The sequence below is a fragment of the Pongo pygmaeus genome, chromosome 8, assembly GCF_028885625.2.
Source record: "Pongo pygmaeus isolate AG05252 chromosome 8, NHGRI_mPonPyg2-v2.0_pri, whole genome shotgun sequence".
Taxonomy (NCBI): domain Eukaryota; kingdom Metazoa; phylum Chordata; class Mammalia; order Primates; family Hominidae; genus Pongo; species Pongo pygmaeus.
This window is the reverse complement of record NC_072381.2, coordinates 64,937,134-64,955,289: the sequence shown is the minus strand read 5'-3', so window position 1 is coordinate 64,955,289 and position 18,156 is coordinate 64,937,134. Positions and strand designations below refer to the sequence as shown.

General features: G+C 48.1%; 1 protein-coding gene across 16 annotated transcripts in view; it reads right to left on the bottom strand.

The window, feature by feature from the left end:
- Positions 1–18,156, bottom strand: part of KCNMA1 (potassium calcium-activated channel subfamily M alpha 1) — a 768,905-nt gene that overhangs the window by 529,417 nt on the left and 221,332 nt on the right. For all 16 annotated transcript variants that reach the window (XR_010127425.1, XM_054435625.2, XM_054435608.2 and 13 more), the window contains exon 2: positions 7,385–7,546. Coding sequence is in view for 15 of the 16 variants with exons in the window: in XM_054435625.2 (XP_054291600.1) it covers positions 7,385–7,546 (162 nt within the window). In the remaining variant the exon portion in view is untranslated. The remainder of the gene's footprint in view (positions 1–7,384; positions 7,547–18,156) is intronic.

The window sequence follows — 18,156 nt, the reverse complement described above, 5'->3', positions numbered from 1 at the left end:
TATTTGATTATGTGTGTGCCCATGTGTACTCCCACTGGGTTCAACCAGTCTAATTTCATGTGCAAACAGCACACCAGTGAACGTACATCTATTTAACTCTATTAAACCAATAGGATTATTCCTATTTGAAAGGCGTATTTGACACATATTTTTTTGGGGGGGCCCTTGGAGATAAAGATGAAATGGTCCAGGCTATGTATATAATGTTAATGTAAAATGCCACACATACAACATATTTAGGGGGATAAAGGGAGAGGCTGATATTTTTCTTTCTTCTTACATCAATAAATCATCCCTATACATTCAAGCAAGTAGCATATGGTTTCAGTTCATAGAATTAGCTGTGTAAGCTTCCTGGAGCAATACACAGATGTAACAGCATAGGAATATGGGGAAAGTAACTACAAAGAGTGATTCTAAGGGCTCTCTCTAGCTTTGCTCAGGAGGTGGTAGCTATTTTGGCAAGACCAGTCTTTGAAGAGACACACAAAACATTGAATCTGTCAGGGGATTGAGGTAAAGTCCAGGCAGTGTAGATGTCCCTCCCACGTTGAGGTGAGGCTGTCCTTCACCACAGGACACAGTTTCCCGAGGGAGACAGTTGCTGTGAGATCAACATGGAAATAAATATGAACATGCAGAAACTAAGTGACGATGTGGATAGTGAGAGTATGTGTGTGTGCCTGTATTTATCTTTGTGTATCACTGAGTCTGTAACACTCCCCCTTACAAAGAGTGTGACACTCTTGCTACTCGACCTTAGAGAATCTCTTTACCTCCAGCCCCAGACTTTCAATTTCTTTATGTATAAAACAAGGGAATAAATTAGACTGAGTCAGCAAACTATGGTGTGTGAAACAAATCTGGCCCACCACCTGTTTCTTTTTTTAAAACGTTGTATTGACATATAATAGTGTACATATTTTAGGGGGTGCATGTGATATTTTGGTACATGTATAACGATTAGATCAGGGTAACAGAAAACCATCACCTCAAACATTTATCTTTGTGTTGGGAACATTCTAATTCTTTTCTAGCTATTTTGAGATGTACAATAAATTACTGTTAACTATAATCTCCCTATTGTACTATCACATGCTGGAACTTATTCCTTCTAGTCAACTGTTTTTTCTACCCCCTATTTCTATAAATACAGTTTATTTGTATAAATGTAAGGAGTACGAGTGCAGTTTTGTTACAAGGATATTTTGCACAGTGGTGAAGTCTGGGCTTTTAGTGTAACCATCATCCAAATAGTGTGCATTGCAACCATTAAGTAATTTCTCATCACTCACCGCCACCTCCCACCCTTCCACCATTCTGAGTCTCCACTGACCACTATTCCACTCTCTGTCCATGTGTACACACTATTTAGCTCCAACTTACTCATGAGAACATGTGGTATTTGGCTTCATTTCTGAGTTGTTCCACTTAAGATAATGGCCTCTAGTTCCATCCATGTTGCTGCAAAAGACATGATTTCATTCTTTTTCATGGCTGAATAGTATTTTATTGTGTGTGTTTGTATATATATAAATGTAATATATATACATATATAATGTGATATATATGCATGTGTGTGTATGTGTGTGTGTGTGTGTGTGTGTGTGTGTATAACATATATGTTTTCTTTATTTAATCATCCATTGATGGACCCTTGGGTTGATTCCATAGCTTTGCTATTGTGAGTAGTGTTGTGATAAACACAGGAGTTCAGGTATCTTTCTCAGATAACAATTTCTTTTCCTATGGGTAGATACCAACTAGTGGAAATGCTAGATCAAGTGGAAGTTCTGTTTTACTTCTTTGAGAAATTTCTGTGCTGTTTTTCATAGAGGTTGTACTAATTTACATCTTCATATAAGTGATCCCTTTTCTCCACATCCTCACCAACATCTGTTATTTTTTGTCTTTTTAATAATAGCCATTCTGGCTGCTGTAAGATGATATCTAATTGTGGTTTTAATTTGCATGTCTCTGATGACTACAGATGTTGAATATTTTTTCATATGCTTGTTGGCCATTCGTATGTCTTCTTTTGAAAAATGACTATTCACATCTTTTGCCCACTTTTAAATGTTATTTGGTGATTTTTGTTGTTGAGTTTTTTAAGTTCCTCATGAATTCTGGACATCAGGCCCTTGTTGAATGCATTGTTTGCAAATATTTTCTCCCATTCTATAAAGAAAGTTTTATTGGAACAAAGTCACACCAAGGCTGTTTGTGGCTGCTTTCAAACTACTGTGGCAGAGTTGAGTCGTGGAGCCCACATGGTCTGCAAGCCTGGAATATTTACTATTTGGCCTTTTACGGAAAAACTTACCAACCCTGAATTTGACTATCACTGTTGATTTTGGCTTATGATTCTATACAGCACAACCAAACTATACTAAAACCTACACCATATGTTTCTTGCCCTCTTTATTTAGAAGCCACCTTATTCTTAGGGGGATTTAATTCACCTGACAAAAATGTATGGAGCACATAACTGCATACATGTAAATTTCAAATAGGAGTAAGAAAAGTAGGGCAAAGGGAAAATGAGAGGAGAGATGACAAAGACAAGCCAGGGGAGGGGTGCAAAGACACGGAGCGCAAACTTGAGCTGCTCTGTATTTTCCATAAGCCACCACTGAGAGACATGATCCCTTTCTCGATTTAGCACGCTCATTGGATGTTCACCAGGAAAACCACAACAATCTCTGGTGCAAAACGCTACTTATCCCATGAGTCTGTGCATAAAGCAGGTAACATGAGATGCAGTGAACAAAGTCCTCAACGACACCCAAACAGTTAAGAGAAATCCTGACGACATTGACTGCTATGTCCAAATTTCCCTCCGCATGAGCCAACTCCAAATCCCACAGTGGAATTTATCAGCACGTCTTCCAGTACATTTCAATTTTTTTTTAAAAAGCAAACATATATTACTTTTATAATCAGAAAATAAACATTTGTTTAATTAAGAAAAAAATGAAAGGAAGCAGTACCCTTGACAGCCTGGCATTCACTTTAATGTAGAATCCCTCAGCCACGTGCTCCAAGAGAAGGCTCCATCCAGTCCTGCTGTTTTTGGCCAGTTGAGCCTGAGTGCCAGGGTGAGAGAGGAGGCAAAGACAGGCTATTCTGAGATCTGGAGCCGTGGGGTCAAGGAATTTTTATCATGTGGATAATCAGGCTCCAGGCGTTGACTATAAAAAGCACTGGTGAATGGCAATTATCATTTGTCGTTTCTTATATTGAGCTCTGCATCCTTATATCTAGTTTATCAATATAAATAATTCACACCTGGATCTCTGTTGCTCACTGCTTTATGCCCAATGCCTTGAACAGTGCCAGGTACAGATGAGCAGTAAACACTTAGTGAATAACGGATGTGCTCGTCTGGGAGATCCTACAGATATTCTGAGGTTGTATTGGCAAATTCGTCCCCAGCTGGACCTTACTCATGATGTCCCAGCTTCGAGATTCACACCTGTGACAATTAGACAGGTGAGATAGAGGCCAAGATGAGGAGGCCAAGCTCCTGAGCGTGCATCAAGGAAAACAAATTAAAAATCGAAAAGGGAAACTGAATAGCCAGCTGTCTGGTCTTGCTTTGGTCCCATTGTTGCAAGGATAAACATTTGGACGGCTCAAGACAAACACAGCTTTGGGTTCTGAACAGGCAGCGCTGCTTTCTCTTGCCCGCCATTACTTAATTGTGAAATCTCTTCTTTGTTCAGTGTGGGGACCTGCCTGCTCCTAAAGGGCAGGCCTATTCTCAGGATACTGCCTGGAGCTCTGAGATGCCTGCTCTCTGTGCAGTGGGTCCCACTTGCTCTGCATGGCCCCAGCAGCCTGGGCAGGATTTTCTCCAAGGAGACCTTCAGAGAGCAGCTGGCACCTTGGGCAGGCTCAGGCAAAGAGGCCTGAGTGGACCATGCTTCTACATGCAAATGTTTAACAAGCAGGCCAAGCATCCTCAGGACCAAATTGGCTAAAAGATGGTAATGTCAAAATGTCACAGCCAAAGTGATAGCTGGCAGTGGTGGCTTAGAAAAGAAAAGGCATTATCTTCGACTGGGAAGTAATGACACAAAAGGAGCACCAGACTGGGAGACAGGGAGCTGGCAGGTACCAGCCTGGTTCTGTCACTCAAAGCTGAATGTTTTTAGACAAATAATTGCCCTTGCTATATCTTGATTTTCTCAACTGTAAAACAGAGATGAATTCACTGATAAGATTGGCCTGTTTTCTTGTAATGAACCCCTACAACACAACAGCAATAAGGAGATATGGAAGAAATACGACATTGTCCTTCCCCTTCAAACTGATCATAACATATAAGGCTAGCACGGTGCCTGGCTCACAAGAGGCATTCAACAGCGTGATTGCCAGGAGAGTATCAAGGTGGCCGCTGGGTGTGCTTGGCCCAATGAGTTACATTTCCACGATATCACCCACTTGGGCTACCTGCATCTTCTGCTTGGTGTCAGTGCAGACCGTGCCCCACCAGGACCGCAGCAGGAATCTGCTCCCATGCCATCACTAAAGCAGTAGCTTACTGCCCTAACTTGTCCTATAGTCTCCAAGCTCCAGCCTCACCCATTCAGTCTCCACTTGTCCCCCAGCTCTCTCTGTACAACACCCCCTGCCTCAAAATCTCCTTGTTCTACAAACTTCAAAAATTCTTTTTTTTTTTTTTTTGAGACGGAGTCTTGCTCTGTCGCCCAGGCTGGAGTGCAGTGGGGCAATCTCAGCAGAGCGGCTCACTGCAAGTTCCGCCTCCTGGGTCCATGCATTCTCCTGCCTCAGCCTCCTGAGTAGCTGGGACTACAGGTACCCGCCACCACACCCGGCTAATTTTTTGTATTTTTAGTAGAGATGGGGTTTCACTGTGTTAGCCAGAATGGTCTCGATCTCCTGACCTCATCATCCACCCACCTGAGCCTCCCAAAGTGCCGGGATTACAGGCGTGAGCCACCACGCCCGGCCCCAAAATTCTTTAGCATGGCCTTTAAAGCCCCACCAGGCTGTCTCCAGGACACTTCCCCAGACTTTGGGGTCTGCACCCCCCATTTCCCAAAGCACCAGGCTCCTTCTCTGTTTTTCCTGCTCCTCACTTTGAAGGCTTTCCTCTCCTTTGACTCTCAAGATCCTAACTCACACTTAAAAGCTCACTGCAAATGCATTCTGTCTTATTAGGTATTCTTCACAAATTCCGGCCCACCCAGTGGTCATTTTCTTGTGTTTAAGCTTGGATATGTTTTCATTTTTTATATCTTCCCGCCATAAAGCAGTTCATCTTGAAATGGGAGTTTTAGTTCAAAGGTTTTCCTCTCTATGAAAGCTTTTCTGATCAGCCCTACTTTCCCCTACAGCCCCTCCCCACACTCCACACGTGCACACCGTGTTTGTACTCATAGCACTTATCCTCCATGCATTCCTTCAATAATTTCCGCATATGGTACAATAGAATCAGGATCCTTCCTTGTTTTCTCCAGAGCTGAAACAAATACACTTGGCCCAGAATTAGTGTTCAGTAACTCTTGCAATGCTGATGAGGAAAATTAGAACTGTCTATAATGGCCACATGGAAGGAACAAGTGTCACATTTGTGCAGCCAAACTGTCTGCTGCTCCCCATTCACTATCACCACCATACATATAGAATACACTACCTCCATTTTGTCCCCATGAATACCCAGAATCAGAATTCAACCTCTCTTAAGTTTCCAATGCAGAATCCACTCCTCTTTAAGCATGAAAGAGCAATGGAGACTTCAGTCAAGAGGCAGGAGGAGAGATAGAGGTGCTGTTGTTACACAGCACAGCCAACAGCAAGGCATCTCCAAATCCCCACTAGACACTGTCCCTCCTGGGTCACACCAGACTGAATTGTCTCCCTCTCTGCTTTCCTCCAAGCAGCCACTGACCTCACCGGTTTCTCTCTCCTCCTCCAAAACTCCAACTTTAAATGTTCCCTCTTTCCATTTTGCCATCAATTGACATCAACCACGGTTTCATAACCAGACTCTTCAGCACACAGCTCACGGCAGATTCCTCGGTGAACAGAACCTGTCCTTGAAGGCTGTGTGGCCAGCACCTTTGATTACTCAAGCACCATGTTCATTCTCTCACTCCTTCCTGCAAAAGTGTGTGTGATATTGATCCCAGACATAACACTGAGTTCTCCCCAAGAAGGATTCTGAGAAGTGAAATTCTCACCACCTCCCTCCATCTACAGTCACCTCTTCACTGAGTTTTTGCTGTGAGACTCAGAGATAATGACTGTTTTCCAGTGTCCCTGCTTGGTCTTTGAGCCTCGCAGGCCTCAGGATGTCCCTACTCCTTCCATCTATGAGCCAAATGTCTCTTGACTGAGCCCTAGCTTCATGCCAGGACAGGTGGCCCAAACAAAACAGCTTCCAGAATCACAATGAGAAATCACTCCGAATGCAATATCCTTCTCAGAGAAACTCCTGACCCAGAGCAGACCCAAGAAAGCAAGCCAGGGCTTTCCCAGAGCATGGGCCTGGCTATGGCAACCAATTCATCCCTGTTTGCCCAGGACTTTCCCAGTTTTTGCACTGAAAGACTCATGTCTCACGTACCACTCAGTCTCAGGCAAACTAGGATGGTTGATCACTATAAGCCTGTCCCAGTAATGATCCTTGACAAAAACCAAGGGCTCATGAGGCCAGCCAGTGAAGCCAAGCTTCATATAAGCAGATCAGAGAGATGTTGGAAATGTACAGAGAAGGGGCAGAATCAGCCCTGGTTGCAGGTGGGCTTAGGAGACAATCTCATCAGAAAAGGGCACACAAGCGAGCTCTAGGTACACGGGCCAGGCAGCCTCAGGTGGGTTGCTGATGCATCCACCATCAGCATGACTGATTTCCACCATGCACAGGGCCCAGCTCACACACTGCAGAAAATTAGGAAACTGCTCCAAGCGGGGGTCCCTATGGGTGACCACAGGACAAGAAGAACATCCCCCGAAGGCCACCAAACACACACACACTCAGCACTCCCCGGGATCCCCACATTTGTAGCCCTTCCATAAGTTTCTGGAATATTTCCTTAACCCTCTTCTCCTCTCCAAGATGATGGAGGGTGTGTGTGTGTGCATGCATGTGCGCTTTAGCAGAGGAAATGTGCTACATCTTCCCAACAATCCTTCTCCACTGCAAATCCCACTCCCTGAAAATCCCTCCACAAACCACTGTACACGAGGAACCGAGCCTCTCCTCCATGACCATGCAGGAGCACTTGCTGCTCACCCCAACCTCCCAATAGCCAGCCTCCTGCAGAAGACCCTGGGGAATATCATGTCTCATAAGCAAAGCCATCTTGGCCCAGACAGCAAGGCCTCCTAGTGTGAGAAGTGGGTGGAGACTCACCAGGACTCTGCCAGTCAGTGTCTGGGCGGATATCATCACCCCCGCCCAGTCCTTCACGGAGGTCATCCAGCCGACCTCGGCGGCCACTGCCTCCTCTTTTTCATCCACTGGTTTGAGAGTGCCATCCGCCTGGCTTGAGCCATTGTTAATCTTCTGGGCCTCCTGGCAACAGAGAGAGCAAGAGTTGAGACATAGGGAACAACTGGATTTAAACAACATGCCCTACCCATAAAGAACCAGAGCCAGAAGAGGTCCCCAGCTGAGGTGGAAACTGGCTTAAAGGTACAGGAGTAAAGTAGAAGGGGTAAATTATGCCTTTGATTTTTTAAAAGTCTTTATTTAAAAAGGAATATTTTCTTTATTTCTTCTTAAAATATCTTAGTGAAACAAAGAAGGATGGTATTATTCTATTCTATTTTATTTTATTTTATTTTTTGAGATGAAGTCTCACTCTGTCACCCAGGCTGGAGTGCAGTGGCGCAATCTCGGCTCTCTGCAACCTCCACCCACCAGGTGCAAGCAATTCTCGTGCCTCAGCCTCCCTAGTAGCTGGAATTACAGGCACACAGCCACCATGCTCAGCTAATTTTTATATTTTTAGTAAAGAGGGGGTTTCATCATGTTGGCCAGGCTGGTCTCGAACTCCTGACCTCAAGTGATCCGCCCACCGCAGCCTCCCAAAGTTCTGGTCTCCTCCCATTTTAAAGAAAAAAAAAAAATACCAAAGCAAGAGGAAACGCAATCTGTCTAAGATTAGGGCATGCTGAGGAGGGAGGAGGAAAGTGTGGGAGATGTCCTGTGGTCTTTGCCTACCCAGCCTCTATGCCCCTTTTCACAGCAGCACCCCCACTTTCCTTCAGGAAAATTATCTCTTCCTCTCAGTCTACGTGGTTCAAAGGGGACAGATGGCCTCACATTGGCTCCAACAGTGGAGTCCTTTCTACCCCCTGCCAACAGCAATTGGGCCATTAATAATCACATGATCCATGCCAAGCAAATAAGACTCAAGCATGGAACATTTGCAGGAAAGAATAGGAAAAGTCATCCTTCCCTGAGAATGAAGCCACTGCAGAGAAAAGTAAAAGTAATAGACTACTGATGTCATCATTTGAACACCTGGATCCAGCTGTGCCCGAAATCCACACCAGACCCTTTCAGTTACAGGAGACAATACATTCCCCTTCTGGCTTAAAATGTGCTTGAGGAAACAAGGCTGATCTCATCAGATAACTGAGCCCCACATAGGGGCCTAAACTGTAAACCTTTGCACACAGTGAGTGTTCTGCCTGGAATACTCTTCTCCCACAGAGACTTATGGCCTGCTCCCTTAAGTCTTTGCTCAAATATCTCCTTTTCAATGAAGTCTTCCCTGGCCACCTGTTTAAATTTGCAACGCTTTCTTTCCAATAGCACTTTTCTGCTTTATTTTTCTCCATAGCACTTAAAACCGCTAATATACTTAATAATTCATTTACTTCTTTCACTTACTGTCTGCCTCCCCCACTGCTGCAGCCTTGGTGCCTAATAGAGTGTCTGGCACAGAGTTGGCTCAATAACCATGAATGAATGACTAGAAAGGGCTATGAGTATCAGCCCCTCACTGGCTACAAAGGCTGGGTTTAGTGTTGCCAGACAAAATACAGGATACCCAGTAAAATTTAAATTTCAGATAAACAACAAATAACTTTTTAGTATAAGTATATTCCAAATACTACCTGGGACATACTTATACTAAAACCTTATTCATTATTTATCTAACAATGTACATTTAACTGGACCCCAACACAAATACCCACTGCAATTATGACTACAGATGAAGATGTTTAAAAAGATGCCAGCAAATTATGTTCATCATTTAAAACTCTGGAATTAATTCCCAAGGCAAAGCCACACTGGGGATCATTGTGATTGGAGTAAGGGGAAGAACCGAAGACAGTGGCGAAAAGCTTTGTCTGCAGTGACAAAGGGGGCAGGGCAGAGGGAGGCCAGGCACGTGGGAGGCAGGTGGGGAGGGCGCACTGGTGAGTCATCCTCTTGGGGACTTGGCCACAGCAGGCAGGAAGCTGCTCCTGATTCCTGCTTCTCTCCCTCTGGCTGCCTGTGGCTCAGGGAAGCTGGGGAAGAGAAAAGCGGGACCTGCAGCCCTGGATGCTAATATTTTCTTTCCAAATATGTTAAGCCCCACGGAGCTAGAATGATCCAAGAGGGAGGGGGGAGGCTGCCTGCTAACATGTGTGGGACCTGCTGCCCAAGCCTCCCAGGCCAGCTTCAGATAGGACCTGTTAGGTCTTGCCCTGGTCCCTGAGCCTCTGCCCTGTGAGACTCTGAACAGGAGGGTATTTAGGAGGATGGGGAGGCCCTGATACAGGGTCAGCCATGGTAACTGAAGGTGTAGATTCAGGGGAAAATCCAGCTCTCCCACCGCTGTGGGACCTCATCCATAAGATGGGGACAGTACTGCCAGCCCCTCAGGCATTGTCAGTATTAAACAGTGTCCAACAGCACAAAACACAGGTTCAAGCAACTATGTCATTACCCCTTGCTTCTTCTCATGCCACTGACACCATAAAGCAATGGTTCTCACAAATAAGAACCACACACAGCGTGCTGGGCCCATCCCAGAACCTACATTTGAACCAAGATGTCAGGCACTTTTGATGCTGCTGGCCTTGGAAGCCCACTTTGGGGACCACAGCTCCTGACCACCCTAGTATGGCTCGGTGACTGCTGAAATGAGACATGGATCTTCACCCCCAGCTCTCTCCTGGCCTCTCCCTTCACCCAAGGACAGAACCACTTGCTTGTTTCAATATTGGACATTGGTGGAGGGGTGGGGAAAAGAGGAGGGCAGGGAGATGGTCCCATATCTGAGGCTCTAGTGTTTCCTTTTGAGTCAAGCCTCCTAGGATGTTTCTGAACTGGTCCCCGGCCACCACGTGGGGATCTGGAAGACTAGCTCCCTGCTCCTCAGTCGTGGGGGCCCAAGTTCCACAGCCCGTTGGTAGACCCTGGAGAGGAGAAATCAACATGAAAAAGGCTGGGAGGCAGGGGGGCCCTCCAGTCACAGTGGTTAACTGCATCAGTAATTCATAGCACAAGAGGTATGTGGCAGATAATGCTATTTCTCCAGCCCTCTTACCTATTGTTTTACAAGGCATTCATTATTTTAATTACTTTATGCTAGGCAAGGAAAAACACAGACTAAAGGGAGATAATGCCCTTGTTATTATTTGCTTACACTAGATGTTGTGAGCTTAATTACCATGTGTGGGAAGCAGGACTGGGAGGAGTGATGGGGGAGCTATTTAAAGTCTGATGCCAGCCGGCCAGGCTAGCCACCAGGCTAGCCACAGATCTTGTGCCTGGAGGAAGAGGCCCCTCTCTCCACCACTGACTTCACTCTGGCCAAAGCACCCCAGAGCAGGCATTATAACTCCATGCTCCAAAGAAAAAGCAGAGAAGGTTCAGTAGCCTTGCTGGGAACATGCAGGGGTAGAGTCCATTATAAGAGTGTTGGCCACTATTGAACAAGCCAGAACTAGGTGACAGCAACTAAGAATTAAGTGTTCTCCCTGCATTATCTTGCTTAAACCTTATAATACATCCAACAGCCAAGTGAAATTATTTCCATTTTACAGACAGGGTAACTAAGAGCAGGTATCTCTCAGAAAAAGGCGCAGAGCCTGAGAGCTCAAGCTGGAAGCAGAGAGCCCACTTGGGCTTGTACCTGCTCCAGAACTTCCAAGCTGATGACTGTGGCCCGTCAACCCTTGAGTCTCAGCCTCCTCCGTGTAAGATGGGGACAAACATGCCGCCTCATTAAGGTGGTGGGGAAGCTGAAGCTTGGCACAGTCCCGGGCACACAGCGGTTACAACTGCCCTGATGAAGCACCCACTGATGAGGCTGGGGCCTCTAAGGGTAATCCGTTGAAGCTGCACCACTTTCATCAACCAGCGGCCCTGGGAGGCACACTGGCCAGAGTGAACCTTTAATAAATAATCACAGAATGGAGGATAAGAAGGTGCAGGTTCTAACACTGTTATCCTCCAATAAGCAAGGAGTTCCTATAAGGTAAGGTGCTGTGACTCCTGCAGGGCTTCTAGTAGGCACTGTGTGACCGCCACCCAGGACAGCTGAGGCAGGGATTCCCACACAGGGTGGACCCTAGACCGAGTGACATCTCAGACCCCTTCTGACTCGCCCCATTAGATCAACCTCCCATTTTTAAGATGAGGAGGCTGAGGACCAGGCAGAGACTGCCTCCTGAGTCCCAGCATTCTGTTCTTGCTCCTGTCCCCACAGGACACTGCCTCACAGGGGAACAAATGGTTTGTTCCAAATAGCAAAGGGGATATCCAGCCACACCCAAACCTTCCACCTCCCACTGCAGAGGACCCAGTCCTTACACAGGAAGCACTTCCGAGTAGGGGCAGCCCGATGTCAGTCAGGAAATCACTGTGTGCGTGTGCTTGCACATGTGTGTGGGCATGTGTGCATGTGTATGTGTGTGCATGTGTGAGAGTGTGTGCATGTGTGTGCATGTGGGTGTGCAGTGTGTGCACGTGTGAGTGTGCGCGTTTATGTGCGTGTGTGTGCACGTGTGAGTGTGTACGTGTGTGTGCGTGTGTGTGCATGTGTGAGAATGTGTGCGTGTGCTCACACATGCATGTGTCCGTGTGTGTGCATGTATATGTGTGTCTGTGTGTATAAGGGAGAGAAACCCCACTGGCTGCAGCCTCCAGCTACCCTAGCTTCAAGAGGACAGGCCACCAGATCTTCTGAAATGGAAGAAAAGATGCCTTGGGAAAAGAAAGGAACATGGAGGGAAGAACAGGGAGAAAAATGAGAGGTGAGGCCATTGTGTGGGGAGGCCATCTCAGAAAGAGGAGGTCCTGAAGGAGCCCTCCCCCTGCCCTTGGCAGCTCCTTGAGAAAGGGATTTGGCCTTGCACTGGAGGCCACTCTGTTGATCTGCCTCCAACCCTGCCCTCTCTCCCCACCAGAGCCTTGTGTAAAGCAGGCCACAGCTGCCTCTCAGTGGCGACAGTGACATCTAATTTCAGTGCCCACATCAGAAGGTGGGGAGGGATTCAGAGCAAGGGTGCAGGCACAGGAGATAGGGAACACCAGACAGCAGAGTGGCCACAGACCCCTCCCAACACCCACCCTACCAGGCAACCTCTCACGGGGCTGTGCCCAGCCTTACACCCTCACCCCTTTCTATGCCTTCTCCCCATTTCCTTTAGTGGTGTTCCCCATGATGACTTTCTGTTGACATGGCCGCAGAGGGGCTTACCCTTCCTGTGTCACCTGGGGCCAAGGGCCTGACTGGACCCCATCACCTGGTGCTCAAGATACAAACTTCATCTGTTGCATTTGGGCATTTCCCACTGAATCACAAGATCAAAGACCAAAGCTTGAGAAGGGACCTTAGCAATTCCTGGGGATCCCCATCACCACCCAGCTACCACACACACAGTGTACAGATGAGAAAACTGAGGCCCAGAGGGAAAGCCATAAGCTCAGGGCCATCCAGCCCAGCCAGGTGATCACCAGGCCAGGAAGCAAGCCCCAGTTGCTCTGTTTCCCTTATCTCTTATTGCCTCCCCGATAAGACAATTGCTCCAAATCTAGCCCAAGTGACAGTCACTCTGCTGCCCCAGCCTGGAACCTGGAGTTCAGGGTGTTCCTAGGACTGGCAGAAGGCTCCACCTGGCCTGATACTGGGTTCAGGTGTGAGGGTCACGACAAGGGTCAATCCTGCTTGTCTTCAAAGGGCCCAGCCTTCCCTAGCCACGACAGCTGCTCTGGTCTAGCACAAGAGAGCAAGCTTGTGCTAATCCTAGGACCCCACAGCCCCGACCCTCAGATTTGGCTGTCTCTGTCTCTCATCCTTGCTAAATTAGACCCAGTATACTGGGACTCTCAGGTCTGTGGTGTGGCAGGAAGAGCTATGAAAATCAAAAGATACTCTAGACCAAGTCCAGCTTTTCTGGGTGGCCTACAGCAAGTCAAGTCATTCCTCAAACCCTCCATATTCTCTTCTATGAACAGGGATGAGTCCTGCCTTATCACCCTGCCTGATTCTTGCAGGAGCCCTAATCTGGTAACAGAGCATTGCCTTTCTGAAAGCAACTGCTTTACAAACGGCAGGCAAGTGGAGTCACTGTCCTCTGGTTCTGGGCAGGAAGCAGGGCTGCTCTGGAGAAAGAAGTCCTGTGCCACAAAGCCAGAGGCCTCACAGAACGCAGGGCTCAACACTCAGATTCCTACCCAGCTGCAACTTGCAGGGCAGAACCCCCGTTGTCACCCTGCACCCTAACAGGATGTCAAATTGCCAGGTCTCAGCAGGTGACCTGCCATGCTGGGCACACCCTCCCTGACAGGGTGAGCTGCTGCCACACCTGCTCTCACCCGGTTGGACTCTCTCACCCCCAGGCACACTCCTGACACCTGTCAAGCTGAACCAGGCACCAAGGTCACTGCAGGCACCACACCTGCTGGATGACTGCCTCAGGCATGAGAAGCTGGCTGGGCCTGCCTTGAGGGGATCCCAGGGCCCCTCCCTGCTGCCTGCCTAGAGCCAAGCCTTGAAGCTCCAAGTCTGCCTCTGGTTTAACTACGTGTCAGTTCTTTGGACACTGGTTCCTCATCCAGGATCTGGGAAGTCATTTAAGAAAAGGCCATCTGGGAAGAAAAATACTTTTCAAAAATGTAACTGAAATCATGTCATTGTTGTACCCAACACCCTCCTATGGCTTCTTGGCCCACTCAGAGGACAAGTGACAGTCTTCACACCCAATCAGCCCCAATCGTGCCTGTCATCCTGCGAGTCTGCCGCTTACTAGCTCCACTTCAGACGCAATGGCCTCCTCGTGCTGCCAGGACATTCCAGACCCAGTCCTGTCTCGGGACTGTCTGCACTGGCCTCTGCCTCTGCTCCAGAGATCCCTGTGGCTGCACCCTCATTTCTCTCGAGTTTTGGTTCGCATCCTCACTTTGTCCATGAGCTCTCCACCTCATCCCGACCTCTCCCTGTCTGTGCTGTCTTCTCCAGAGTATGTCTGCCACCTGCTTCCTTTACTTCATCATTGTGTACTGTCTGCAAGCTGCATGAGGGAAAGAGTTTTTGTCTGTTTCTTTTTGTTTGTTTTGTTTTAGACGGAGTCTTGCTCTGTCACCCAGGCTGGGGTGCAGTGGCGTGATCTCGGCTCACTGCAACCTCTGCCTCCTGGGTTCAAGCGATTCTCCTGCTTCAGCCTCCTGAGTAGCTAGGAGTACAGGCCTGTGCCACCACACCTGTTTAGTTTTTGCATTTTTAGTAGAGACTAGGTTTCACCATGTCGGTTTCATTTATGGCTGTATCTTCAACATTGAATCCCTGTGAGCTCAGAGTAAGCACCTGACAAATCTTGGTGGGTGGGAGGGAAGGAAGGAGTGGGGGAAGGAGGAGAGGAGGGAGGAGAGCGACAGCAAATGGAAAGTCAGTTCTTACCATGCACAATCTAGAATAGATATTACTAGTAAATAGTACTACTAACAATAATTATACTATCGACTACTGTTTTTTAGCATGATCATAGTAACTCTATGAGGTTGGTACCAATGTCCTCCATTGACAGATGAGAGGTTAAGTAGCTGGCCCAGGAAGACACAGTGCGAATTTAAATCCAGCTGTCTGATGCCAAAAAGGGACGCGTACCCGTCCTGCTGTCCTCCTGGGAACAGTGTGAGGAGCAGACGGGAGAATGCATGTGCAAGGATTATCGGCTGCTACAAAGTGCCCACGAAAGGTTTATTAACATGAAGAGCACTCAATTCATCCCACTTCTGGGTACTGCTTGTACCATCACGACCCTTCTTCCAGGGCCCTGTGCCTATGGAGGGCAGTTCCATCAAGGACAGAGAAACACAGTTCCTTTCTCTGCCAAGAACCTGCCCGGAACCATAAATTCACCCTTCGTGGAGCAAAGCATCACATTGGAAATGAGCGTGGCCAAGCTGACGGGCTGTGAAGCCCTCCTGCTAAGAACCACGGTTCTCTATGCAGACGCTGCTAAAGGAAGATTTGGCTTCCTCCCTCACCATGCGTATCCTTGGAGTCCTTAGCATGCTCTGCCCAGCAGTCTCCAGCACTAAGAGGCTGAGCTCTGCAGGGCCTGACGCACCTGAGTGGGAGGTAGGGTTCTGACAGGGAACAGGGGAGATCAGGTTAGCACAAAACCATCTCCCCTAGCCCTTTTGGGACCAGAGTAGGGGCTGGGAAGCCCCTCTCCTCCCTGGAAGCTGGATGTTCTACCCAGCGCCCTGGCACCATGGGATAGTCCCAGGATGCTTGACCTCCAGAGGGCTATGGGAGAAGGAAGGGCCTCATGCCTCACAGCCCCTTTGTCCTCAAATTTTCCTGGTCAACATCAGAAAGCCATTTCCCCTGAGCTTTCATTGATGGACTATGCTCTGAGTTACTCATTCCATCTGCCAGGAGCCCCACCCCACCCTCTCCCTGTCCACTCCATTGCCCCGTCCCCTCTCGGCTGTTGAAACTGACCCGGCAGCCCCACATGCAGCTGTCCTCAACTGGGCACAATGCAGAAGGGCTCCTTCTCTCCTACCAGCGGATGGGGGCAGGGGGAAGCCTTCTGGACCAGAAGTTATGAAGCCAGGAACAGGCTGTGTGGTCTGGGCCAGTCACCTAAACTTTCTGAGAAGAGTCCCTATCTGGGAGACGAGAGGAGGCGGTGAGTTAAATCCACAGTTTTCTGTACCTTGAAGCCCAGCATTGTGAGGTGCTCCGGAGGGGTTGGTTACCAAGGGAGGGCAGAGGAGGCAGGGCCCGGACCCCGTGGAAATAAAAGCGCCTCTGCAATGAGCAGTTTCACCTGTTATGGTTCTGTGCTAGACTGCATCTTGAGTGAAGGGATTTTCTGGGGAAAAACATTAGAAATCCCCTGAGTAAAAGTCCATAGGCCCATGTTTGCTTTTTTTTTTTTTTTGAGAAGGAGTCTCACTCTGTTGCCCAGGCTGGAGTACAGTAGCATGATCTCAGCTCACTGCAATTTCTGCCTCCCAGGTTTAAGTGATTCTCGTGCCTCAGCCTCCCTAGTAGCTGGGATTACAGGCGTGCGTCATCATACCCAGCTAGTTTTTGTATTTTTAGTACAGACGGGGTTTCACCATGTTGGCCAGGCTGGTCTCAAACTTCTGACCTCAAATGATCCACCTGCCTCGGCCTCCCGAAGTGCTAGGATTTACAGGAGTGAGCCACCTCTCCTGGCCCCATGTTAGCTTTTTAAACAATGCTTTATTTCATGACAATAACTATGACATCCTGTGGCACAGTTTGGCCTAAGATCCAGAAGTGTCTGAACCTCAATACCTTAGGAAGCCCTGGGGCTGCTCGTCCCTCCCCGCAGGCTGCTCTCCTCTCCTTCGCCTCAGATTTTCACCAGCCCCGAATGCTGGGGCTGGGTCTTCCATGTCCCCCCTCCCACACCAAACAAAGAAGAAATCCACCCAGCAACCTCCTTCACCTCCTGGGCGGGTTTCCCAGCCACGGGCATTCTCCCAGGTACTAATAATCCTCCATATTAGGGTATTAGGCAGATTACCCAAAGCAGCTCAAGCAAATCAAGCATAGCATGGGCACCACCAACTGGGGTTTTCATGGCAAGAGTTCTGCAAAGGGAGTGGATGGAGGAGGTGGTTACTCTGAGACTCAAGGGCCAGAGAAATAGGGCAACAGGGGACCCAGGTCTTTCCTGGAGCTGGTGTCAGGAGTGGCAGAGTTCACTTCTGCCCCTGGGAAGTTCCATAGTCCAACCTCTCCCTGGCTGCCATCACTTTTCCCACTCTGCACCTCGGAGTCTCTGCACCAACAGGGCTTAAGACATTTGCACTGATTAATTCACCTAGCAGCTACTGTGTTTGCTAACTGTGGGCTGTACCTTTAGGGAAGAGACACACTGTCCACAGATTCAGGCAACAGGAACTTAAAAAGAAGCTGGGACCTAACCGATTGCCCTGAGCTGTCAGAAAGCCCTGTGAGTTTACTGGGTGTCTCAGCTGGACCTACAATGCTCCACCATTGAGGCATTTTTAGCCATTGCTTTCTGGGTGCACTGTCCAGATTCTTGCTCTTAGAAGCACCCCTGCACTGGGTGTGAACAACTACTCCTTAGAAGTCTTCATGGTAGAAAAAGGCCAGGTGACCTTTAACAAGTCCTTACCATCTTGTGCCTCAGGTTTCTTTGTCTCAAATGCAGGGGGCCATGTAAACACTCCCCAAGCTCTAAACTGTCTGACCCGGAGGGCTGGATTAAGTCCCTTACTTTGCATGCACTGTCTTAGCTCTGTAACCCTGGGCAAGTCAATCAAGCATCATTTCCCTCCCCTGGGAAATGCTGCAGGAGGACAGATTCCTTTTCAGCTCTTCTCAGAGCCAGGTTCAAAGCTGCTCTCCCATCCCCTGAGGACCAAGGGGGTCAACTGGCGCTCAGGAGATCACTGATCCCCTCTTACATCTACTGTGTTCTGTCCTTGGTGATTTTACACCAACTTAATCTTCACAACAAGCCTGCAAGATACAAATGTTTTTTCTTGTTTTCTTTTTTCTTTTTCTTTTTCTTTTGAGACAGAGTCTCGCTCTGTCACCCAGGATGGAGTGCAGTGATGCAGTCTCAGCTCACTGCAGCCTCCGCCTCCCAGGTTCAAGCAATTCTCCTCCTCAGCCTCCCAGGTAGCTGGCACTACAGGCGCCCACCACCATGCTCGGC